Source organism: Stylophora pistillata, chromosome 13, assembly GCF_964205215.1.
Source record: "Stylophora pistillata chromosome 13, jaStyPist1.2, whole genome shotgun sequence".
NCBI lineage: Eukaryota > Metazoa > Cnidaria > Anthozoa > Scleractinia > Pocilloporidae > Stylophora > Stylophora pistillata.
The window spans coordinates 2,360,476-2,386,175 of NC_142531.1; the positions used below are offsets into that span (position 1 = coordinate 2,360,476).

The 25,700-nt window shown below is 37.5% G+C and overlaps 3 protein-coding genes and 1 long non-coding RNA gene across 8 annotated transcripts; 3 read left to right on the top strand and 1 right to left on the bottom strand.

Annotated features, from left to right (window-relative positions):
• Positions 1-854: 854 nt before the first annotated feature.
• Positions 855-25,552, bottom strand: LOC148717248 (uncharacterized). Of its 3 annotated transcripts, none has more exons than XR_015994475.1 (3): positions 24,711-25,552; positions 3,432-3,662; positions 855-1,799 (listed from the first exon to the last, which is right to left on the bottom strand). It is a non-coding gene; the product is annotated as an uncharacterized LOC148717248 (long non-coding RNA). The 3 variants fall into 3 exon arrangements; XR_015994476.1 differs by lacking the exon at positions 24,711-25,552 and adding an exon at positions 8,406-8,585; XR_015994477.1 differs by lacking the exon at positions 24,711-25,552 and adding an exon at positions 6,473-6,570.
• Positions 3,001-7,017, top strand: LOC111345719 (uncharacterized). Of its 3 annotated transcripts, XM_088742597.1 has the most exons (4): positions 3,061-3,101; positions 5,609-5,711; positions 6,485-6,641; positions 6,752-7,017. In XM_088742597.1, exons 3-4 carry the CDS (start codon positions 6,486-6,488, stop codon positions 6,908-6,910), a joined length of 315 nt encoding a protein of 104 aa, XP_088598723.1. In that variant the 5' UTR covers positions 3,061-3,101; positions 5,609-5,711; position 6,485; the 3' UTR covers positions 6,911-7,017. The 3 variants fall into 3 exon arrangements, with proteins under 3 accessions (XP_022808736.2, XP_088598723.1, XP_088598722.1); XM_022953001.2 differs by lacking the exon at positions 5,609-5,711 and having other exon boundaries at positions 3,001-3,101; XM_088742596.1 differs by lacking the exon at positions 3,061-3,101 and having other exon boundaries at positions 4,888-5,711.
• On the top strand, positions 11,339-15,038 carry LOC111345082 (homeobox protein ceh-30). Its single transcript, XM_022952343.2, has 2 exons — positions 11,339-11,903; positions 13,629-15,038. Exons 1-2 carry the CDS (start codon positions 11,651-11,653, stop codon positions 14,012-14,014), a joined length of 639 nt encoding a protein of 212 aa, XP_022808078.2. The 5' UTR covers positions 11,339-11,650; the 3' UTR covers positions 14,015-15,038.
• On the top strand, positions 20,276-22,181 carry LOC111345228 (uncharacterized). Its single transcript, XM_022952511.2, has 2 exons — positions 20,276-20,662; positions 21,537-22,181. Exons 1-2 carry the CDS (start codon positions 20,368-20,370, stop codon positions 21,902-21,904), a joined length of 663 nt encoding a protein of 220 aa, XP_022808246.1. The 5' UTR covers positions 20,276-20,367; the 3' UTR covers positions 21,905-22,181.
• Positions 25,553-25,700: the final 148 nt, after the last annotated feature.

A 25,700-nucleotide genomic window follows, 5' to 3' on the forward strand; every position in this document is an offset into this window, starting at 1 on the left:
GAGGTCGGTGACCAATATCCCTACCAGGAGGTCGGTGACCAATATCCCTACCAGGAGGTCGGTGACCAATATCCCTACCAGGAGGTCGGTGACCAATATCCCTACCAGGGGGTCGGTGACCAATATCCCTACCAGGAGGTCGGTGACCAATATCCCTACCAGGAGGTCGGTGACCAATATCCCTACCAGGAGGTCGGTGAATGTCAGGACTCGTTAGAGGAGTTTAGTTGGCGGCTGAAAAGAAGATTCTTTCTTTAACGCACACTTACGATGATAATGTTTCCCGCGAAAGCAGAAAGAGCAAGAAGAAGGTGAACAATGGCAAAGGTGCACTGGACTAGTGACCAAGAGTGTGTTTCATGCAAAAGTCGCGAGCAGAACATCTCTTAAATAAAGCTTTCTTCTTTCCCTCTTTCACTGAAATTGTTCATCGTTAGTTTCTGTAATTTAAGCCCAAACTGATTGACGGGTGTAGATCTAGACCTTCCACAATCCGTTTTATACCGAACCTCAAAACACCGCCTCACTCGAACTTTGGTTACTTAGTTTGAACTGTTAATAACAATGCTGGGATATATATTATCTATAAAGACTTCTAGACATAATTTAGGGTGTAGTTGAATGGACGTCTGTTCCATAAAGACTTCAAAAAAATTTGATCCTGACACCCTATTCAGTCCTGCAGTACGTTTATTTTCTGGCAGAACAGGACGTTATAAGTTCAGGCTAAGTCCAGGTTGATGGTTACGTAAAGAAAGAAGACTGAATCGCGTTCAAGTTATTCACTGAGGGAAAAAAAGCAGAAAAAAATTTCAATTCTAATAAAGCAGCTGCGACTTTATACAAGCCGAAACAATGGCATAGAGTTGGTTGGGAAATGAAATATTGATTTCAATTTGAACCTACAAGTACCTTTCAGTTTCAGCAATGGGTTTCAATTTCCAATGATCGAAAAGGTGCTAAAAACTAATGGACCGATCAGTGGGATGCCCGTCACTTGCCTATTAGAGAAATCAAGATTATAAAAACCTTATTTATCTGTGTGTAAGAAGAAATTGAAATGAACAGTCATCCTTTTGGCCAACGCACCTTCTAATTAAACTATGAAGGGCTAACAATTATATTTTTTAATTAAAAATCATTCCAACCCAGGATGAAATTATTTTGTATTGTTGAGGCCCCTTAGTCAATTTGTCTTCAAACATCCTAAAGCTTGATTAATGAAGACTTCAAAAAGTCAACGTCTCCTCATTATTTTCCTTTCATTACAGCTGGTGTTAAAATTTAACATATTAGTCGGACATACCATTTCAATTATTTACCGAAAGTTTTATTACGTGTAATATCTTCCAATTATTGAGTTTAAATATTTTATATGTGTACAATGGATCCACACAGGTAATACAGGAACAATTATCTTAGGACAAAAAATATCTATATCCGGGTACAGAGATATTTTTCCAGCGCAGAATAAAATTTTGAGGACAAATATTAGAAATGTGCGGAGTTTGCTCCCATACTTCCTTGCGGTAGTACTCCAATTTTGCATGCCCTATGATTTTCCCGTCTGCCTAAAACAAATATGGCATTGTAGATTCCCTCGTTCTGCTCCGGCAAAATGCGGATTTTACCTAGAAAACAGATTAATTTTTTTTTTCCCCAGATGTGGCTTGAAATTGAGTTTTCCTCTGAGTACAGCTGATTTTGAAAATGAATCATTTGAACCGAAGAAGTTCTCTTAAGAAAGTTTAGACTCGTTTATGACAGGTAAGGAAGCAGAAAGGAGCTCTTTCTTTGTCCTGAAACGAAACAAAAGTAGTCATTATGTTACTTTTGGAGAATACAACACAGTACGCCTATGTATTTGTATGGCGTATGTAGGCCATCACATCGTTACGTATTAGTAAGGTTGTGGTCACCAAAGGTATCATAATCTTGGCTGAGATTTAAATTACAAGTACAAGTTCAGTTGTTGCGCCATTTGTACGTCGTTTGTGTTGGCTTTTTGAAGTTACTCATTTGTTGTTTATCATCTAGCTGGAGATCATAAACAGTTTAAAGTGTCTGGCTTATAGAGACTCCATGCTCTTAAAGAGCCATGGCACATTGTACCTAAGTAAAAATTGATTCTCATGTGTTATCTCGGTTTGTGTTGAAGCGGATGTGGACATGTTTTTAATATTCAAAAGCTCATCATTGCCTCAAAATCCATGTCCTAGAATAGCCCATTTCCGAATTACCCTTGGCCTCTTTTTCAAAACGAGGCCTGGTGCTCAACTATTCTTGTGAAAATTAATTTAATTTGCATGTGAATGAAAACTTATTATCATATGAAAGAGTGAGCACCAGGACTCGTTTTAAAAATGAGGCTAAGGGTAATTCGGAAATGGGCTGTTTGTATACCATTTCCTTGATTGGCGGAAATGTAGAAAGGGTGCATCCTGACTGAGGAAAAGAAGTCCTCACAGATAAAGTGAGATGGTACAATAAGCAAATTAAAATAATATAAGTGTTGGTATCTAAACTAAAAGAAAAAGCGAGAGTATTCAAACCCATCACGTGACATATTTGGCTGTCCCGTGAATCACGTGTACTGTCTTAAAGCAGTATATAATTGCAGTAGTGACCAGGTGACTTACTCGTCAGATTGGAAGACTACAAGGTTAGTTTGCTTCTGTTCCTCTTTGGTAAAAGAACTCTAATCCAAATCTACAGGTTGTTTTAGTATTTCCTGTTCTTGTTTTAACAGGTTATTTAACTTATTCTCATCGCGTTTTTCTAGCAGATACGAAGCTTTGTCTTTAAAAAAATCCTTGAGAAAACAGGTTGAAAGTTTAAGCACATTCTGGTTAAGCGGCGAATTCAATGAAATTGTACTAACTCTCTCGGCTTATATATTTTTTAGGTTTACTATCGATAACATTTGGTATTTTTAACCTTTATTAACATTTGAAGGAAATAGATAATATCTGATAATGTTAAGTATTACCTAAGCCAGCGGTTCAGTCTGTAATTAAGGGTCATATGGTATGGTGTGATTACTTTCTGTTAAAAGTCCCTACATTCAATATTGCGAGATTTAGCTGTTGGGGTGGAAAGAGGTAGGCCTTTGACTTGAGTTGTGTTCGGAAGAGAAATTGATATAATGAACCAGTAACTGCAAGCATACAGGCGTGCGATTTAATTAAGCTTGCACGAGCGACAAATGTTATGCGTAAAAAGGAGCAAAAATTAGGATGTGGCGTCTTTTTGTATTTTATCGCATCAAGACTGATGATAAAAAAAGGAAAAAAACCTAGAAGAGTTTTCCTAAGTAAAAACTCTCTCGTGGCTTTGAAGGGGTTTTTCCCTCATTTTCATGCCGTTTCTCAGTTATTCAGAAAAAAAAGCTCTACACGAAAATCAGCGAAATTGTAATCATGCTTACTCACCCAAAGGTTTATATCAACAGGCACTGAAAAGCCAACACTCGTAGCCATGATTCAGCAAGACGAAAAATAAAACAATTAACCAGAATCTTCCAGCCGGTGACATGTTCTCAACTTGTTTTCATGTCACACTCAACGTGCGCACATCAGCTTTAGGCAGTATAACAATTTCTACTTAACCTTAACCGCTTTAATTCATTCATCATTCTTCGTACAGATTTCCATCCTCTACACCTGTAGAAAAATGAAATTTCAAATTCTTATTCGACTTTACAAATGTCTCTTTATGACCCTCTATTATCCGAAAAAGATAAAAACAACCCTCCATTGTCAGTATAGAATGAAGATACTTTTTGCTCGCCACATGTGCAGCTTAATCTATCACAAGATTATACATTGGGCTTTCTTTGGTACCAATGAGTCTAACGATAAAGTTAAGTAGTTGAGTACCTGTCCTACTAATTGGTGTCTGAATTGATAGATTTAACAAATGGTAAACACCACAGCGTACACTATTGAGTTATGGATGCACGCGGGAGGTTGCTAAGCACGAAAGAAGCGTAAGAGTCGCTCGAGGCGATAGCCGAGAGCGACTCTAGCTTCTTGAGTGCTTAGCAAACCTCCCAAGTGCATCCATAACTCAATAGTGTACGCTGTGGTGTTTACCATTTGTTTTATAACATAACATTGATACATTGTAGCTAAAGAGTTCCCTTTTATTTAACAAATCTTACGCGACCAGAAAAAACAAGCGCGCGCGGAAAAATAGTCTTTGCATTTGCTCACGTCAGCAGCGTACACCCATGGGAAAATGGGGGACGCTAAATTGACCAATCAGAGCGCGCGCTTTACTTTGGTTATGTTATAAAGATAGTTTATTTGTAAAAAAGCTTGCAGCCAGTAAGCTGAATTGTGTATTTACAGGCAATATAGTATAAAATATAATATAACATAGTAAAATAATATATAAAATAATATCTTATAATAGTGAGTATAATATAATGATAGTGATAAAGTCCTAAATAAATAATAATATCCTATAAATATAATGAAAGCTTGAACTGTTAAAATATATACAACGTCATCGATCTCACTTACAAAACTCACCGAGCACTAATATTCGTTGTTAATACATGATCTTACTAAAAAAACTATTTTTGAAACGCTCGGTCTTACATTTAGGAATCGCAAAACGCCTTTTGCACCGGAGATTATGTTGACTAAAGTTTGATTGAAGTTCCCCTTAATGAGTAGATACGCATTTTACAATTAACTTCAATAATGTTGGGTTAACCTTAACAAAAAGTTGCGAGACGTGATTAGTTTCTCGGTTAATCGACATTGAAGAAAATTCAATTGAAGATAATTTTGAAAGCTATAATGACCAAGGTTTTGCGAGGAATACCTCTGCTCGACATGATATTTAATATCTTAAATCTTGCTTCGTTTTCACAGGCTAAGAATACTTTTGCCTTTTGCTTGATCATCGTAAATTCTGAAGTAGTCTAAATAACGGAGGGAAACTTCCAGATAAAGCGAATAGGAAGGTTACTGAGGAGCGTCGAGTCGAACGAGATAGAATTTAACCCTAAGCCCTAAATGCTTCCCCCCCTCTTGCTAATAGTTACTCTCATATAATATTTTAACTTCATTTTATTTTATTTTATTTTGATTTTATTTTTTATTTTAATAATATATAACATACATTTTTTACAATTTTAAATTGAGTTTAGGAGCGTGCTGTTGTTACAGAAGTCGCTCCCTCAATTTTAACACCTAACTTTTATGTTCATTTTACACACTCATCCCCCCCTTGCATACGCTTTGTTCCTTTTTTACCAACTGATCACGAGATTGCTCATCAGTGGAGTGGGAACCCATTTTCATGGGATCCCATACATCAACACCAAAGGAAGCCACAAAGGTTGCTAGTGAAAATACTGATTAATATATTTAATACTATACAAACGAACGAGATAGAAATGATTTTGACGTGGTTCAACATAATGAATTATGTTGTTCCCCATTGAAGCCTCTCCGGCTATTAAGCCTCAATATCTAGATTAAGATCACTTTTGAGGATTTATTGTTGAAACAATATCACTACTTAATTTTACCGATATCAATATCTCAAAAGGCCTTGATGGTGGTATCATTAATATTTTGTCTCGATGAGAAAGTTGGAGTAGCCCGAGCTTAAGATTGCTGTTTCGTCAAGCAAGGGTTGTAGCAAGAGGAAGGGGGAGGCTTCAGTGCATTTGATTCCTGTTTCAACAGAAAAAGGTGATGATTTATTATATTAGAGCAACCCGGCATACCCTTGAAGACCACTGCAACGTTGCTGTCGCCGATTTCCCCAATCCCCATCCCCGTCCCCTTTTTCCCTACGCCCCGTCAAGTGTTACTTTTGTTTAATTAAGACTTTTGTATCGATCATTTATTGAAAATTTAAGTCCTAAAACTCCACTTGCCTATGCAATTCTAAGCTACAAGAGCCTTGGTAAGCGGAACTCCTCACTAAAGCTCGGTAAGGCGAGGCAATGAAGTAACAAAATTAGTCACTTTTCTTAGGTTATGCACGAAACTTGTATGGTTCTGAAGTTTCCAGACTAAAAAAACTAACCAGATACATCCAATGATGATATACGGGGGAGGATGAGGGCTCTTTTTATCTAATGTGAAAATGTTAGCTACCATAAATATCTGTGATGAGTAGAGAAAAAGACACCGCGTTGACTGTGTTCAATCATGAGAGTATTTCGTTCAAAGAGATCCTCTGTACCCCAAACTCTTTTAACAAACAATTTTTCTCCACTGATGCCTTTATTTTGTGGGTCAAGGATGTCATCTCGTAGTTTCGCACTTAGCAGTCTATGCACTTAGCACTTACAATCTATGGTTTCAAATACTTTCAAAAAGCGCACACTGTCATATCGTAAATCATTGCGAAGAAAATTTGAATCAAAGTTGAACGCAAATGTTTTGAGGCAGACTTTTGAAAGTATTTTGTCTTTGTCGAGTTTTGATATGTTCCGTATTTTTACCTTGCTAAACAGAATGAATACCAAAACGTCCGTTATCCTCATTCTCGCCACGGCCCTGGTGACTACGATCTGTTCAGCCAGCGGAGGTTTAGAAGAGGACATGCCCTACAAACAACTTTTTCGTGAACTATGGAGGAAAGAAAGTAGCATGCAGGGAAATTTTGACGAGGTATCTCGGGAGGGTGTTTTCAGATTCAGAGTCATTCTTTTGTAAACTAGCTCACCGTTTGAGAACTTTCCTTCTAATCACTTCTCCTGAATTCTTGTCTATTTCTATAGGTCACCAACATTAAGTCGAAGAGAACCGAAGACTGCGACTTAATTTACCAACCATGCTCTGTTGCAGTGGATTGTGAGATTTCTACCTGCGAAGGCCAACCCCTTCAATGTTATTATGGCGAATGCGGAAGACAAGAAAGCTACTCATACAAGCGATAATTCAGGCTTGCTCCCAGATCACTAATCTATCGCTTGTTTACTATTGTCTCGTAGTAAATCCTTCAAATTCAATTAAATAATAAATGCACAACAAAATAGTGTGTTCAAAACGATTGCGTTCAAGCGTGATATGCCCCATCCTCTTTTTCTCATACACTTTCCCCTCGTCCCTTTCGTATTCTTTTAGCAATGAAACACCATAATTAACACCGTTGTGCCGATTATTAGGAAGTGTATCGTCATTATCTCAATCCTACAACTCTGTGCAATGGCAATGAAAGAAATTTAAAACCTTGCCGACATCCGTAATTTTTAAGAATTCTTGCTCATGCAGGAATTAAACCAGGCACCTTCGGTCTTAAGACAAAAATTGAGCCGTCTCTAGGTATTAAAACAAATCCGAAATGAAAAAAGAAAAGAAAATCGGTAAAACAAGTGATGCTGCAATGTTTCATATGAACTTGAGCGAAAAAAACCTTATTTCAACCAGCCTATAATATCCATGCAGTGATAGCACTGTTTGTTTCTGAAACAAAAAATTTGAATTAAGCCGGTGAATTTATCGTGAAGTGAATTTCTACACCTCTGTTATTTAGCGCAGCGTAAAATAATAGAAGTTTCACGACTTGAATCTATACAACCTGCATCCGAAAAATTGACTGAATAGACTAAAATTACGTGTCGAGACCTGGGGTTGTTCAGAGCACAAATGAGCTCTCCTGTATTGAACCGGGGACTTTCAGATCTTCAGTCTGACGCTCTCCCAATTGAGCTATCTCGGCACCAGACGCCTAAATGGCGTTCAGCTGAACATTGCTCACGAATTCTATCACAACAACAAGAATACATATATTCAAACACATTGCAATTGCTGAGATCATATCTACAATCCCTGCAATCTACTAGTTCCAATAGACCGTTTTCACTCGCGCTGAGCTTTGTAAAATTATTGGGAAAAAAGAACCGTTGTTTGTATAGTTCAAGTCCCTCAGGACTACTAGTCTTTACAGCTTGTTATATTCAGTGCGAATTAGCGCAATTATAATCGGTAAAGCCTCCATTCCATATTGCTGATGAAAAATGTAACTAAATAGAAATTTGACAAAGACTGATAAAAGTAAAAAAATGGCGGCTCACAAAATGGCCGTTCTGACCGTTCTGACCGTTCTGGATGAGAGCCAGAAAGAACGTATGTTCAGTGGTTACAAAGAAATAAACGTTTTCAGATTCGTTTATCAATTAAAAAGTGACCTAAACAACGAGACACGTTTTTGAGATCTTGTGGTGATTCATATAGTGACTTGACTCGATAACTGGGAACAGAATTGCAAACCTGGTTCATGATCCTAGTTGAGTACCACTGAACCTCAGTGTAACGCAAACTCTTAAAAGCAAAATTCATTCTTTCGTTGGCCTTCCTCTTAAAAGCTTAGAGGGAAAACGTGCGGCATTTCCTAAAGTAGACGCCACAGATACTATGAATTCGTTCGATTACCTTGCCTCAGTAAGTGAACCAGGATGTTTGATCGTTAAGTAACTTCCCCATAATTTTTGAGCGTGAAAAGGGTTGTACAGGACAGCATCATCATGGCCAGCCAATATTTATTGGGTTCGAGAGCCTTAAAAGAACAGGTATTTGATTTTATGTTATTGGGTAGGTTTTATGTATCATTTAAATTTTTAAAATAACTCCTCTTCTAATGGTTTCACTCTTTCATTTGCGCTCAAAGTTCTCTTAAATCAGACGAGGTCTTTTCATTCTGTGACTGAACTTAGCAAAGTTGGAGGCTGGGAAAAAATTGGTTTTTCTTCAGCAAATAAAGCTGTCTTTTGTGTCTTCAGTAAAAGTGAAAAATTAGGGACTGGTTTCCGCCCATCTTCGATAAAACGGAGAGCTTCAGCTTAAAACAAACTATGATTAAAATGATGGAGATGATCTTTGGATTGGATTAATTTTACTAATTCAAAGCTAGATTTTATGCCTTAAAACAACACAATGAAAAAATAAGTCCATCGTCGTGTAATGCGGTAAATCGCTTTAGCACACCATTTCTGAAACAAAGTTGATTTATGTTTTTTTTTTAAAATTCGGTTCTCGCTAATTGCTTCATTTTTAACTCAAAATAGTGTGCACGCAGGCCGATTCTTTGAGAGCAAATAGCTTTTATCCCACCAAAGAGTAACCCTGTAAAGAGGTGTTCCTTAATCGCAGTTTGCTTAAATTAGTTAAACCTATTTAGTAATTGACTCCACGTGTCCATAAAAGCATTAGACAGTCTTCAGGAAATGGCAAAATTCCTAAATGTTATTTACATATGAATCAAGCTAGACTACCTTTGTAGATGTTAGGTGTGAGTTCAACCATGTAAAACCGCCCATGAACTAAATACCGCCCACAAAATTAACATGCACCCGATCTGCTTTCGAGATATGAAAATCTGATGCAATGATGAATCTTTTCAAATCCAAGAACCAATTTGGCGCAAAGCCACTTGGCGTTGCTTTCTGAGTAAACACTTTCTTCTCGAGATGAAGAGCAGGATAAAAGATACATTAGTCGTTTTGTGGTGGGAGCGAAGGCGTAAATGTGTTTGCTGACATGGAACGTGCTCTTCCGCACTGTCAATTTATCCAAATAACGACGAAGCCGAAACAAGTCAGACACCCTTCAAAAAAGTCTCGCTTTTTCTCCTAACGAAAGGCAATCTTGAGTCACAGCTTTCTATAAGATTGGATTTTTTAAGCTAAACTTTATCAGCTAGTCCATGATTGGGAAATAAGCGGCTTACGGATTGGCATGAAAGCGACGCGCTGAAAATAATACCGTGCTTGCTTAACTTGAGCTATTTCGAAACCATTAATAAATTAAGCAATCATGAGCTTGATGAGCTCAAAAAAGTTTTATGAAAGGCCAAAATTAGAACCATTACTAAGTGGGTCAAAACTATAATGGAGCGAAAATCTACAAGATTGTTTTATTGATGGAATTATCGCGAAAGATAAGGGGCTCCTGGGCGCCGGATCTACCTGCGAAGATTTATTATGGTGCAAACAATTGAAATAACACTTTAAAACCAAAACAGGGAGATCCAAATAAACGGTGTTTTCCTTGTTAAAGATACAGTTGTCTCCTGGGTGGTCGATTGTTTCAGGTTAGATAACCTATGAAGGGGAAATATAGGAGGCGAGCCAATAACGCGGGAACACGCACCATGTATTGAAGAGGATAATGAACAAACACAACTTCTAGCGCCACTTAAACTAGCAAATCCATTTTGTTTCCTTTTGTTTCGCGCTGACTTTTAAGCGGAGTGAAATTAGAGCCGACCAAAAGCCAGCTGCCACATCAGCGAGGCTCCCGAGCTAATTTGCGCAAATTACTTTTCAAATTAACATCCAAAGAATCCGCAAATGTGCATTGCTGAAACAGAGCGCTTTTTACCAACAATCTATCGGTCCTTTCGCGAACGAAAGTACACTTCTGTCGATGAAGAAGTTTCATTTCGTCGGTTTTTCGACGGAATCCGTGTAGTATCAGTTTGCAAACACATATGGCGTGAAACCTCAAAGGAAAAATAACCGTCTAGATTCTTTTTAATGGACCGGATTTGCTTTACAGTTGTGGTTTTTATCACTAAAATTACTTTAAGCGATTTATAGAACGGCAATTAATGAGTTTTCCTAGGCAGGCCACACATTTTGATCGACTCATACTTGTTTAATAGCCTGAGGGACAGTTTGATTAATCCTATTCTCTCAAAGGGAAAGGAAATCATGCTAATGGACATTGTGAGTACATGCTTCGATGCTTGGGTCCGTGGATTGTCGAAGCGGAAAGCTAACCATAGACTCACAAGTGCCAATTGACTGACAATTACTTAATGTTCCTTAGATAAATACATCGAAGCGGCATTATTTGATATGTGAATGAGTCTATCCACAATACATAAATATGAAATAAGTAACCGCCAACTCACTGTTCTTATAAATGGTTTGCATTGTGTTGAGTAACAAAATCAATTTGTTTGTGTCAAACTTGAAATCAGGAGTGAATTGGTCCATCTCGTTACATTTAAATCGATCCTCATAACTTTTGTCTTCGCCCCAAAAACACTGTACCACTTTCATACTATTGTTTTCCCCGCCGAGAAAAACCAAATTACTTGTACATATTTAATGGCGTTTAACAATGGCTAATGGTTTTCGGCTATTTATCCGGAATGCTAAAACCATTTGTCAATTTCCCTTTTATCTTCCCTAGGCGGAGAATACACGCGCCGACAAAGGAAATGACTTATCTTGACTTTTCTGTATTTTGTGTTTTAATAGTTAATTGAATTCCATTTTCGATTATCTGAAGATAATGATTACTAATTGACACCCTTTCGAGTAATGATATAAACTAATTGTGTAATGATCACCGTTAATTTAGCTGCCCTGGGAGGGACAGATACAAAGGAATTAGCTCTTGTACATTTGTGCACTCAGTTGTATCCCTTTTACGACGTTTGCATTGAGCTTTTCTGGTTGACGTCTGCTTGCAGAGCTTTTTGGTATCAACTTAATAAGCTCTGAATGCGTATTCAAACAAGGGAAGCCCTGCAACTGTCAATCAACTAAACGACATACTGTAGCCGTAACAAAGAACACAAATAAGGTAGCCATCTGCTGCGAAGACATTTCAAGCGATCCGCACATCTGCGAAGGCAGAAGCACTCATCTAAAGGAAACACCAACATCATGTTTTACCAAGACCCTTTCCTGCTCTACCAACGACCGCCATTTTGTCACGGCAGTTCGAGTGCGAGAAACACGCCAGGCCGTTCTTCTTTTAGGATCGACGACATTTTGGTCCCACGTCAACCTTTCCTTGTTCCTAAACAGCCAAGTTTTCAGGAACCTAGATCTTCTGTTCCAAACAACAACTCGTTAAAATTTGGTATGCACTCCATTCTCACGCAAAGGCAGCGAGAGGACGTTCCAATGTTTCAAGGTGGGTTGATTGACTTAAGCCCCATTTTGCACACGTCACACCAAAACTGCTCTGTGAATCCATCTACCTTAAAATTCCACTTTCAACCTCTATCACTACAGTTTTACTTGTTAGGCACCATAATGTGTTAGCAGATAAACCCTTTGCACAGTTGGCTTGACAGAGTCGAGGAATACTACAATTTCTCCTTGAGCTACATAGCCATCAAATGTGTTTGCTAATTAAGCATTCTGTACTGTTTTTGTCACATGGAACTTCTCTCAATGTCTTTCTTGTCAAAAGTTAACATTAGCTGAACTGCGCCTGAAACAATCATCGGAAACGTTCTTTCGTTGTAAACGATGATAACTCATTTTTTTTGTCCTTATTCAACGGCGTTTTAGAATAAAAAACGTCAATGGTGACAATTTTTTTCCAAACTGAATCAGAATTGGCGGGAAACAATTTCTATTGGTGTCAACGAGAGAGACACTTTCAGATTGTCAGCTGCGATTTCGAAAGAAACGTTCTCAATTGATAAAACACAAAGCTTTCTTTTTAATTTAATCGGAGTAATTCATTTGAACAGAACTCAAAGAGCTTGGGAACTTCGTGGTTTTCAATCTAACACAATATTCAATGGACGTGTGTTTCTGCTTAAACCATTGCGTGTTCCCTCAGTAAAACCAGCTTCCACAGACATAACATCTTCATTGAATCGTTATTAAGATAATCTAATGAAGCGGCAGTGAACACACAAAAAAAAGGTAATTAAGATTAAAGGGGAAATCCTCAACTTTGTTGTTGTACCACAAAGTAAAAAAGGAATGCGAGGCCACGGGAAATCTACTATACGAATTTAGGCACTTACATTATACAAAAAGTAAAGGAAAGAAAGAACAAAGAAAACGCCGCTTGTACAACTCTATCGGCCGACAAAATCCCAAGTTTAGTTTACACGGAAGATGTGCCTGAAATCAAACCGTTTGAACTGAGAAAAAAAATATACCAAAACTTTTCAAAACTGATAGATTTGAATCAAACCGAAAAAATGCGCTCAGGATTTGAGATTTAGGTCGCCAGTACTACTTCCATACATTGAGTAATATCGCAAAAGTAAAAGAAATTCATTGAAACGACAAAAACAAATTTCTTTGTCGACTCGAAATGAGATGCTTTTGAACCCTAAGATGAGCTGGAAATTTTGGGAATTTTTCCTTTAAGGGGTGAAATGATTACTTGGTATCTTTCAGAAATTAAAGGAAATTTTAAAGATTGACAAATTCTCTGCAAAATGCGAAAAATCTTGAATTCAATCGTGTTCGCCACCAACACGATTCTTTGTATCTTGAGCAAACGGCTTTGGTTCACCTGTTCTGAGTATAATGTTACAGAACGAAATTTGCTTGTTTTCTGTATTATAGCATTAAAACAAAAACGGCTTTAAAATCCTTTTGACAATAGCTTATCCTTTGTAGTTTACTCTCATAACTACAATTCGTCAAGGACCTTATGCCTCGAGAACCTATGCAAGGAAGCATATCTGCCAAAAGCTGTAAATCAAACAGAGTTTTCAAGCACTTCAATCACCGATCATTGGCTACTTTCTTTTGTTGTAGCAAAGCAACCCTTGAAATCCTGGCTGCTTTTATTCCTTTGTCAACACGTTTCAAGCATTTAGTATTCTTTATTGAGCCAGAACTGTCCTTTCGTCTGTTGACGTAATAGTTCTTCGCTCTTTTACAGATCCAAGTCCTGAAGTTTTAAGCCAACTGCCGGTGTACTTCCGCGTAAAGCCGACTTTGCGGACACCGAGCGGACGAAGATGTCGCAAGTCGCGCACGGTTTTCACAGATCTGCAGCTCCGTGTTTTAGAGAAAACATTCTCAGAGCAAAAGTACTTAGACACGTCGAACCGCGCAAAGCTTGCACAAACGTTGGGATTGAACGAGACGCAAGTAAAGACATGGTTTCAAAATAGAAGGATGAAATGGAAGAAGGAATCAGTTCCAGAAAATAATCAGGAATCCTCAACGAGTACAAACGAAGACTCAAATGCACCAAGAAACGAAAAATCCGATGAAATCGTCACAGAGGCCGGAAAAGACTCCATGGACAAAAAGGTAGAATGAACAGCAAAGACAAAACTTGGAAATTAAACTTTGTAAATATCCGCGAGAAATATCAATTTCAATTCCATGAGAGTCAAGACGGACAAGTATGATATTGGAATTTAATATAATGTTTCTTACCGAAACTCATAATTATGAATTTATCAAAAATAACTGAAAACCAAGGGAGAAAGTCAAGGTAGCTGCTCGCGCAGAAATTTGACGGGTGATTTTTCAAAACCAGGAACTTACATGTACAGCTGGGACAGTTTATTTTGAATGTACTTGTAACTAGTTGATGTAAATAATACTTTCTCTCGGTGTAAAACTTTTGCATGGTTCTGTCCTATTTCGCGTTCGCTTGTCTTTCGTCTTAATTCTCACTGAAAAAATATTAAAATACATAGGAAAACAGGTATTCCGATATTGACTGTTTCAGTTACGTTTTCTGGGACAATACAGAGATTAAAGAAACTGGTGAACAGAGCGGGAAAGAGCGTCTTGGCCGCGAAACTTTTCATTAGAAATGTTCCTTTAATGAGAGGCGGTAGTGTGACTGACAGCCACGATGCGTTAATGGCGAAAAAAGGCACTAATTGCTGCCTATTCTACTCTCAGGAAAACAATTATAGCCATTTGTCATAAAATGACAATAATCGTAAGCTTTTCCGAATTCACTTTTTATTTCACGATGATAAAAGGGACAAGTCGATTGCCGTCTTTGAATGAACGAGGCGGTGATGGTTGGATGAATCGTAGTCTCTTCTTGAGACCAAGTTAACTTGAAAGTCGACTGCAAAGTTAACATATGCCATGAGTGATTTATTTATGGTAAGAAGATTCCAAGGATACATGAATTTGTGAAAACTGCCTTCTCCTTCGTATAAAGATAGTCAAATAGACCAGACATTTTAGTCTGAAAATGGGTTTCCCACCCTCTCCGGTGCACTGGATGACAGAAGAGTGACAGTATGTCTATTTTCAAATTTTCTATTTGTCAAGTAAAATTTCGTTCTAAGCTTTGAATAAATTTATCATGTACATATTCGTGTCAATTTGGTAGAAACGATCGGACAAGTATGATATATTTCCGAACAGTGAAATTAAGATGGTTCTTTATTTGTCTTCGAAGACAAATCTTTGCTTCTTTTTGAGGTTTCAAGCTCAGTCAAATTCGAGAGAACTGATTTGTAAAAAACACAAGACTGCCAGTTGAGACTAGCCCAGCCTTTGTCGATATTTTTCACTTGTTCAAACGTTATGGTAATAATTTTAGCGTTGCTACAGTGATTCTGAAGTAGTTGATCCGTTTCTGAGTGACCGTCTATAAAATGACATCGTTTTCTGGTTAAAATAAAGTTTCTGAAAGAGAGTAAAGGAAATGGCATGCCCCCACCCCCTAGAAAACAATCTTTTGAAAAAAAAATAAAAGGTATTCTGAGTAATATGAATAGGTGATTAAATTTTGATAATCGAGGATCAAGTTTTCTCTCTGGTTATAGCTTAATCACTGTTATTTCTGTATTGGTTAACGGTGGGGCTGTGGCCTCTGTTTGTGTCTAATTATGGATAAAGACTCGTTCAGTTTGAGTGTAATCAGGCAACATTACTAAGAAGGAAACAATCAACGGAGTGATATTTTCCTCAGATATTTTTGTGTCATTGTTGTTGCTCTTCAGCACCGTCTATTTTGCTTTTTGGGTCTTGGAAACTTAAAGAAAGGCTCAGTAAAAGATGACACATGATTGGCAGCCAATTGAATAAATCAAGTGCCTCCGAGGACCAATAAGAAATCAAGAATTTTAGACATTTTCCAGGTTTTTTTTACAGAAATTTCGGCGGCCCTTTGCGCTTGACCGACATTTCACTAATTCTTTGGCTGCTTACGTAATGTCTTACTCGAGTTTGTTTTAATTTTCGGCGCTTATAAAAAGATTGTGCATCTGGTTCCAAGACATGTTTTTATTGAATTTTCTTTCACCGATTACAGTGTTTTCCTTGGTTCAGTATATCAGTGCTATCTCCCTAGCTATGCACAGCTCCTCTTAACGCAAATGTGTCGCACTAGTAGAGTGAGAGAGAGAGAGAGAGAGAGAGAGAGAGAGAGAGAGAGAGAGAGAGAGAGAGAGAGAGAGAAAGAGAGAGAGACTTATTTCAAAGTTTTTTTTTTATTGAGAGTGATATCAGAACAGCTCTATCTTCAACAACTTCAGTACTGCATCAATTAAGCGGCACCGTTTGAAGGCACGAGAAGAAGTTGCAAATATAAGCTTAACCATGCATCCTCAGTTGTTTTTTGCCTTTACTTACTTTTATTAATACAAACGAGGATTCAATTCTTTTCAACCAATCAATTCAAAGCCATCCATAAAAAGGATTATTTCCTTCATTACCATGAATTCCCTGTTTTGTCATGGCGTAGATTTGTTATAAAATCTTGAGCAAACAACTAAAGATTGGACTACATTTTCTTCGCTGTTTTGACCAAATTTAATTATTCTTTCACTTCTTATCAATAAAGTTTCTAATCATAATCTGCGAGCATTAACGCTTATCTCAATTTAAATAAGACTTCAGAAAAGTCACTAATACCAAAGCCACCACGAACTGTAAATAAAACATCAAGTTTTGACTGAATTGATACCACAGCCGCCTTAAAAGCAATTATTATACATTGTAGTCTGTTTGTGTTCCCGACTGATGCACTGTAATGGACTAATTCCTTTATTATATTCAAACATCACTTCTTGTGATGATAAGTTTAAGTCGCGAAAATGCTTCTGGTGTACGATTATCACCGTCTCAAGGTTTGATGATATCACGGTCGATTTGATTTTTTGTTTAAGCGGAGAGGGAGTACTCTACCAGAGCGTGGGTGTTGTTGAACGACGTGCCTCTCAGCCCTCAGTGATACCTTGATTCAATGAGACCGAAGCATACAATTCTACCTTTAATTTTTGACACGTCTCATGAAAATGGAAACCTTGGTTCAGACTGAAGTTGCTGTCTAGTGAAGATACATGATAACAAATTACTGCATGTTCAAAGTGCACATACTATAACTATATTTCACACTGAAGCGCGAGACCTTACGTATATGAGGAGCCGTGGATGTGTAAGCTTTTCGTAGTCCAAAGGTTAAGTCGCGTTTGATTCAGTGTTAAGACTTTTTGAATCAGTGATCCCCTAAGATTAAAAAGAAAAAGATGTACTAACGTACCGTCGAAAATCAATGGAACTAGCCCTTTTCAAAGAAGTCTCGATAACTTTCGGACCTTTTGCAGATAAGTCTTGGCTATTTTGGGTTTCCTTTCAAATTTTTCCTGATTTGTAGACTGATATGCAGCATACATGGAAAGAAACAACTTCCATTTCTTTTTCGTCCCGCCCACATCAATAAGAAAAATCACGTCCTTTTTTAAAACAGTCATAACTTCCTGTTTTGTTATAAAGAACCTGAAATAACTGCAAAATGCAGACACATTTGCGCCTCAAGAGGCTATCCAAACCAAAATGTAAAAAACAAATATTAGCTAAAAGGGCTTATATATTTTTAGCTGTTGATTCATTTCGAGTTCACCGTAGAAAGTCACCTCTAATTAGCTCGCCTTGAGAAAATAACGTAAGTCTACACTTACGTTCTATGATCTTTAATCGACTTTCCAGAAACATTCAGGATTTCTTCCTATAAAGCACATTCTGGGATGCAAACAGCAAGCACGAGGTTGATAACACTCAGTTAGCTGCCTAAGGCAACAAAAGCTGATGCTTTATGTTCATTCAAGTTTTGGTATAATAATGTGAAGAAATACACCTGCTAATCGACAGCAGTACTCTGTCGTTAAACACCCAGTGATTCTTGCCACTCTGAAAAGGTTCGTGATTTTGTTTATTGAGAAAGTTATTAGTAAATGCCTGTCATAGAAATATCTGAATGGAGAAACGCTTTGCCCTTCGCATGTGCGCAGCCACGTTATTTTTTTGACCGCAAGCCAGTTCTCTTTTCTTTTAAATCACTTCTCTAACTGGTTTTTACACTATTTTAAATTCCTTCCCTAATTACTCTTGGCATGTAATAAGGCGTAGGTGGAGTGTGTCAAGACCGTTTACAAGAGGTTTTCAACACAAAGGCTCGATTTAATCCCATAAGAACATTCACAGGCATAGTTCAACAATAGCGGAATTATCCCGTCGCTGTTGACTGTTGTTAAAGTAAGGAGATATGTTGTTTTCTTTGAGCTCTGAGTTGGTCCTTTGAGGTAAATATTTAAAAACGTCGATGTCAAAATCTGGCGTACAATAATGTTGAAAAAATGAAAATTATTTGGAGCAGTTCAGTGAGTGTTAATTCGACCTACTGTCGATAAATTGATGTTTTTTTTCCCCTTTATTTCAAGGAGGTTGCTAAAATGACATTGATAGCTCATTAGTAAACTTCCTTTGTGAGATCATTGAAATAGATAGATGACTTCGCCCTTGGCCCACGAATTGTTACCACACTTTCCGCCTCCTTATCTTGTCTGCGGTTAAAGAAAACGTGAGCGCGCAGAAAATAAAGACATCATGTGCTACTACATATCGATCTCTCGTTGCGTGAGGTCCGCCTGAAGTGAACTTCACCGGCTGAGCCACTGCTAGGAAACAAAGGAGCTTGGTGTAACTTGCATATACAATGTAGGTAAAATAAAAACAAAAACCCACATGGAAACTGAAATGATGAACATAACTATTACTGAAGAAAGAGGAGCTTCTTTAAGACTGCACGTCGTATGATTTCATTCGTTCAGTCAGAAAATGTGTTTGATCTATGAAATTGGTAAATAGTTTTCCATCTTGCCTTTCTTTTGTAAAGTGCTTTCAACACTAAGTCAAACACTACTCAAAATATCTTGGTTAAAAATCCAATCATCTTTAACTGAAGGTTTTCAGCAAACACTTTTTAAAGCAAGGATGTTGCGTTATCTCTCAGAAAGTCACTTAAACTGATCAGACCGGAAAAATGAGGACAAGCAATTTTCTTTTTCAATCTCAAGTTGACATGAGGCACCATCTCACAATAATGTTGCGTAGTAATTCTTTAATGCGGCTGACAACAGAACACAACCATATTATTTCATTGATATATCACAAATCAATAATTATAATGTTACTGAGCTCTGATTCTTTTTCAAAGAGTTATAACGATAATATCTTTTATTGTAACGAGCTGGATTACGGAAAAGATTTCATGTCAGCTGCTCTTTATTTGGAAACTACTGTAAGATACGATCAACGTATCGACTTTAAAATCCATTCAGCAAAAGATTTTTTAAAACATGTTCTTTTGACCAAGCACTACTGAACTGGTGTTTGTCCTTCAAACTCCGGTGAGATACATTTTTAGGAAGCTGAAAAGAACTGAAAAGTATGAGTGCCACGTGTAATGGAAAAACTAGCCGCAATGATTTATCGGCACATTTGACAAAGCACGAACACCTCTGATAAAGAACCTTTTAGTCAACGTCTCCGTAGCTGTAAAACTCTCATAAATATTAAAAAAGGTCGTGAAGGCTTTATTTGATCTTGCGCACACTCTAACTACACAAAACATCTGCGTAAAGTAAATCTACATCACGAAATTAATTCACCGCCAAAAATTGTTTTCAAACGCCATTACACCTTGTTACAAAGAGTAACACCCTACACTTTGTTGCTTTTATCGTTCACGAGTTCTCTCTGCACTGGCTTTCTACTGGCAAAAGATGCTCCGTATGGAATATTAATTTAAGTATGTACTGAGAGTGCTTGCTTTGTCGTTGAAAAGATTTGAAATACCCACCAGATGTTTACTCAACGTGTAGAATGCATTTTTTCAGTTGTTTCAGTTTCTTGGCTTCGTTATTAGATCTCGGTACCAAGCTACACCCTCAAAGAAATGTTTTTCCTCGTGATTCCATTGTTTTAAGTTCTAATTGAATTCTACCTTCGATTATCTTGTGATAATGGATTCTAATTGACACTCCTTCCGAGTTTATAATAAACACTAATTGAATAACGACCACAATTAATTTGGGTGGTAATGTAAAATAGTATAATAAAAACCTTTATGATCTGACCTTGAACCCAGCGGCACTTTTACAATGTCAATGAAAAGACAACTTCAGCTCCGTTTCGTAATTACATATGACATGAGGCTAGTTGATGCTAAATGCCTTTAATAAACGTCAAAACGGCGTTTTATTTGAACGAGATACTTTTCAACCTGTCAATCAACACAAAGGTGTTGTTCATGGCATTTTCTAAGACTCTTAACAATAAAGATATTCATTTGCCAACGATAGCAGTTACTTTCAACGTAAAAGCTCTCCGGGACCACATCAAAGTTAAACGTCGAGATGTTCAGGTACCAGGATTCCTTCTTAGCGGCAGTGTATCAAACACCGCAATACGTACAGAACAATCAGCTACTGCTGCCACCTCCACCTCATTATAGTTCTCACTTCATGGAAGAGAGCAGAATTTGTAACCCCTCACAGCCTTGCTTCATGGCTAAACAATCCGCAGCCTACAGTCAAGCCGCAGCTGAGACATTTAACTCGAACGTCCACGGATCTCAACTGCCATTTAATTTCGGATCTGACCAAAGAACCCTGATCTCTCAGACCTCATCTGCCAAGCTGAACATCTCTGGTAAGCTTCGTTAAAATATACCTTATAAATGATTTCTAGATCTGTTTGACAGTGAATTAAGAACTTCTTGCCTTTTCTCCGTCAAATGCTAACTCTGTTACGACTTAACAGTCATTTGCGATCAGCCTTTAGTTTATTTGTGGTTTATCAAGAGCTCGTTAAATTTCGATTTTGTCATGAGATGCGGGCTACTGAAGAAAACTAGGAAATAATGGTTGATGATAATGCCAGGTGAACCATTTCCCCAGACATTTGATTAATGTTCTAACGCCTGGTCTTACTTAGCGCGTAAGAATGCTGTCAGAAACCAGCCCGTAGGTTACAGCACAGCGTGAACTCTAGAATGTCTTAACTAAATTTGGTGCACTTCCTATTAAAATTTTCCGTGACAGTTCGTGAAGGAATTTGTTTTCTTTCGCTTGTATTCTTAGAATCCATGAAGAGTAAGAGGAAGAAGTTCCTTACTCATTAGGTAGTTAAAAAGTATTTTTGAATCAGTTACTGATGGCACCAAAAAGAGAAACTGACTAAAGCGAGTTTTAAATGACCGTTTCATTTTCGGGTTGAAAAGCAAATAAACATGCTATTAAAAGCTCTCGTCCATTTGGCACTAAAGTTTTATAACCCTACGCAATGATTTTGTTATAATACGCTACAATATTTTGAATGATACAATGTATATATATGGCAATAGAAACTGATTAAAGATGCTTCAAACTGTGTTACCCAGTTTGGAGGCCATTAGAAAGCTTACCTAAATTGCTGAAATAGTTAAGTAAGCTTTTAAACGACTCTTGGAGGCTTTTATTAGCCACACAAGATATCCCTCTGAAGAATTCGCTTCCCATTATGGACTTCATTTGTTTTTTCCTAGAACCTTCTACCAATTCGGAGATCATGCACCACCCTATTCCCGTTTACTTCCGCGTAAAACCGAATCTACGGACTCCAAGCGGCAAAAGATGTCGAAAATCGCGCACCGTTTTTACGGATTTGCAGCTGCGTGTCCTGGAGAAAACCTTTTCAGAGCAGAGATACTTGGATTCAACAAATCGAGCAAAACTTTCGCATATCCTTTGCTTAAACGAAGCGCAAGTGAAAACTTGGTTCCAAAACAGAAGGATGAAATGGAAAAAGAAAGCGCAGAAAACGGAAAAACCTGATAGCTCGACCACGGCAAAGAAAACAGACAAAAGAGACCAAGCACTTGGGGAGAACGGACAAGTAAACACCAACAAATGAAGACGTAAAATTCCACAAAATTATTTTGAAGTTATATGCTAAAAAATACGATAAGATAGGATTCGTAACTTAACCCTCCAAATCATTTACTGTAACTAATTATAGAGACGTGGAAACAGATACCAGTGTAACTTAGGCATGACAGCGCTAATTTTACGGAAGTCAAAGGAGACGTTGGGAAATTGGCAAAAGTGAAGTTACATTTTAGTATCAGATAAGAAATTATCAGTCGAGCTAATCTGCGAAAGAAGAACAAAATTAAAAACTCTTTCCTTTATCTGTGCTGGCGGGCCTTGTCTTTCATCTTTAAAAAGCAAATAATTAGGACACTTAAGAAGATCAGGTCACAACAGTTGTAAACTTCCAAAAATTACTGAAAAAAAAAGAAAAATTATAACGTATCATTCCTAGGTAGCTACACAAAAAATCAACTTTAGGAAATGGGGAATCATAGAAAACGCCCTTTCAGTCCTTAAAACAGTTATCACTCCATTGGAAGGGACTAAGACTGTTAGCGTGAGGGGTGGACGAAAGTCTGTTGAAGAGCGTTTGTAAATATCAGCTTTAGACGTTTCCTGATCTAATAAAATATACAAATGATGAAGTGATCAATGCCTGCAAAAGTCGGCGCGTAATTTTTGGTTAAGAAAGAAAAAGGAAGGAAAAAACTTAAATATAATCAAAGAGTAGAAAAGATTCGACGTGTTTTCATTCGATCCTCTTGGAAAGGGTCACAAGAAATATCACTATGGATATAAGTCGAAAACGACACACATTAATCCCTTTTTATTACAGCTGGATCGAAGATCTAAATGAAATACAGAGAAACGTTTATTCGCGTAATGGACCCTTTGTTTACTAGAAAGATACAAAAAATGGTTGGCTGCCGCTATTCTTCAGAAGTTAATAAGACAATTTCGAACATGTGTGCCGGTTCTTTAATGTTCCCATGCAAAGTTAACGAGGTTGGCGATTGGAATATTGTTGAAAATAATTATAAAACCTCTTGGTATAGACACCAAGAGAACAATTGTGTCCGTTTTGAAAATTTCTCGATTTTAAAATCTAAGAACTTGCTTTCAAGTTGGCGTGAGAACTGGGGAGGTCTATTCAGCCTGTGTTTGTTTTTTTAACTAGAGTTGAATCCCACAATGCACAAAACCCTTGTCAGTGTAGAGCATGTGTTGTATAGTCAGACTATTAAATCCCGTGTTCCCTGGGTGATAAACACGACTAGGATTATGGCATTTATTAATCTTTTGTGCACCTATGACAGAAAAACCCTAGTGTTGACTTAAAGATTAATGTAGGTTCAAAGGAGACTAAGTTTGCGAGATTCCTTGTAGAGGCAAGTCGTTTGCCAATCGTGCCTTTCACTTGGTTTACCCTCAAGATCTTTTAAGCCATCACACGCCGTTGAGCTCTTTAAATTAACCGTTGCGTTAACTAGGGAGCTCCCCCATGGGGCACTTTCACTTAGTACCGAGTCCTTGACTTTAGTTCACAGAGGACTTTGTGAATTAGTTCACTTGGATGCATTATTTAATGAGAACAATAGACAAAGAAGCTGTTACCACACAAGCGAAGGTCACGCATAGTGGAACCTGTAAAAAATGTTTCATCGTTACCGAAACGCTTTGTTTCTTGTCGTTTAGCCAGATGTGCCTTTCTTCGAGAAAAAAAACCTTAGGAATTGATTGTCTAGTGGATTCTTAAGGGAAAACGTTAATCTCTTTCCTCCAGTATAGTCAATGTTTTTTTGACGAGCTTTTCCTGTTAACTTGTAAACACAAACAAAGCAAGGTTCCGTTCTCGTGAGATAGAAAAGAAATGGAACAAAGCACTTCCATTAAATGACTTTATCTTATTTCTATCTGGACTATATAACCTCGCAGGATCTTTACCAGACGACACTCAGCATCGACGAGTCCCGCAATTTTTCAATTGATGTTGTTATTGTTCTTGTTTTTTTCGTTGGTGTGGTAATGAGCTCAGGATATGAATGTATGTATGTATGAATGTATTTACGAATATTTATACAGGGTAGCCCAGTTTAGCAAATAGCTAGTTTAAATGGGGCCTTGTGAAACAATAACCACACCCCCGAAAGCTAAAGAATAAGGAGATAACTAAGGAAGGCGATAATAATTAATTCTCATTTGGTAAAATGACCAACTCAAATAATGAATGCCTGAATGCCATAACAAAAACCGAATGGGTAAATGAGTGAATAAATGAACAGAAATGCTGAGGGTGACGAGCAGAAGATATATTCTTTAAACAGTTACCTTAGGCTAGCCTTTAAGTAAAGAAATACCCCTCATCATCAAATAAATTCGTTAACTAATCAACATTTCTCATCTCTCCAACAAAGGAAACACCAAATGAATGGGTGAATGAATGAATGAATCAACAAACATGAGGTAACAAGAAAAAATATATGATATCAAGTTGGTACATGTACCGTTTCATTCGCTTAATCAAACAATTAATCAGTACTAAACATATGTGGACAACAAAGTTTGCGTTTATGCAAACTATTCATTTTAGCTGAGCCTATTTTTAATTTCTCTGTAAATGGGTAAAATATGCAAGTATGCATATACTTTTACTAGTATCTTGCGATCACATTTCATAATTTTTGGAATTCAAGATTTTTGCGAGTTATTTTTAAAATCCTTTGGCCGAAGTTTAAGCGACTCCGGCGTAATATAATGCTTTGTGAAATTTAATACCGAAGTGACAAATCGAGATGCCATTCAACTTTGTAGTCAAATTAATGATAAACCAATTTTTCTTTTCTTACCTAATCTGCTTCTACTCCTACTCTACTCCTGTATTATGTTCTTGATACTGTTCCTCACTTTTCGCCCTCCGTTTCGTAACGTCTGCAGAGATGTGCAGTGGATAAGTGTGGCCATGTTTTTATGCCTCAATCTGTATATCGCTTGCTCGCTGATTGAGTTGAAACGCTAAACTTTCTCGTCTCTTCGCTGTAATGTCAAAAGCGGTCAAAATATAAATAAACTGCCTTCTTGTTGAGAGAAGAATTTTATTTTAGTGTTTCTTTTAGGCAGATGGAGTTTCTCGCCGTGTTTGTCTCTTTTACGAGTTATCGATTTCGCGCCAAAAACGCGGCTGCAAGTTGCACCGATTCGCGCACCACCATGAATCATGATGGGGATACGGACTTTTCTTCGTATGTTTTCAGGCTGTTTTTTTTTCCTTTAACGGTTGATTCATTTGCTCATCATTTATTAATCGAAGTGTTGACATTTGTTCTAATTTCGACCCATGTTGTATAATCATGTTTAAGAGCAAAAGCGTACATCTTATCCATTAGTAGAAAACTGGTAAAAGTGAGTGGTAGTGTACTTCGTAAGTTAGACAAGGACATGTTCATCACCTTCTGCTCTTAGGGATGTTCGTATTTACAAACGTTGCATGACAGTTCCACCATCTTTGTGGCAGGTAAGCCTAAGACGTGCTTCACAAAAGGCAGGGGTAGTGAAGTTGGAACTTACCCTCTCTTCGTATGTACCACCTTTTGCATAATGAGCAGTACCTATACACCATGCAAAGGTTTCTCCAAAGTTTTCATAGGAAATACATCGTTTAAGCCGAGAAAATTTAAATCAAATTTGAAAAACGATAAGGGCTGGTAACGCAAGGGGTACGAGTAATATCCCTTATCATACAACCCACCATCTCTCCCACAATTTGATTAACCATGCCTTGAAACTCCCATCATTTATCAATCAAACCATGATATCTTTTGCTTGTTAGGATAACGATT

What these genes read in the sequence shown, in the direction of transcription:
- LOC111345719 (XM_022953001.2), top strand. Translation starts at nt 3,025, where the DNA reads ATGGTATGGTGTGATTACTTTCTGTTAAAAGTCCCTACATTCAATATT. An exon ending in AGCTGTTGGGGTGGAAAGAG is followed by an intron (nt 3,102 to 6,484) that starts GTAGGCCTTTGA and finishes CTTGCTAAACAG; the next exon opens with AATGAATACCAAAACGTCCG. An exon ending in TGCAGGGAAATTTTGACGAG is followed by an intron (nt 6,642 to 6,751) that starts GTATCTCGGGAG and finishes CTATTTCTATAG; the next exon opens with GTCACCAACATTAAGTCGAA.
- LOC111345082 (XM_022952343.2), top strand. Translation starts at nt 11,651, where the DNA reads ATGTTTTACCAAGACCCTTTCCTGCTCTACCAACGACCGCCATTTTGT. An exon ending in GGACGTTCCAATGTTTCAAG is followed by an intron (nt 11,904 to 13,628) that starts GTGGGTTGATTG and finishes GCTCTTTTACAG; the next exon opens with ATCCAAGTCCTGAAGTTTTA.
- LOC111345228 (XM_022952511.2), top strand. Translation starts at nt 20,368, where the DNA reads ATGTTCAGGTACCAGGATTCCTTCTTAGCGGCAGTGTATCAAACACCG. An exon ending in TGCCAAGCTGAACATCTCTG is followed by an intron (nt 20,663 to 21,536) that starts GTAAGCTTCGTT and finishes GTTTTTTCCTAG; the next exon opens with AACCTTCTACCAATTCGGAG.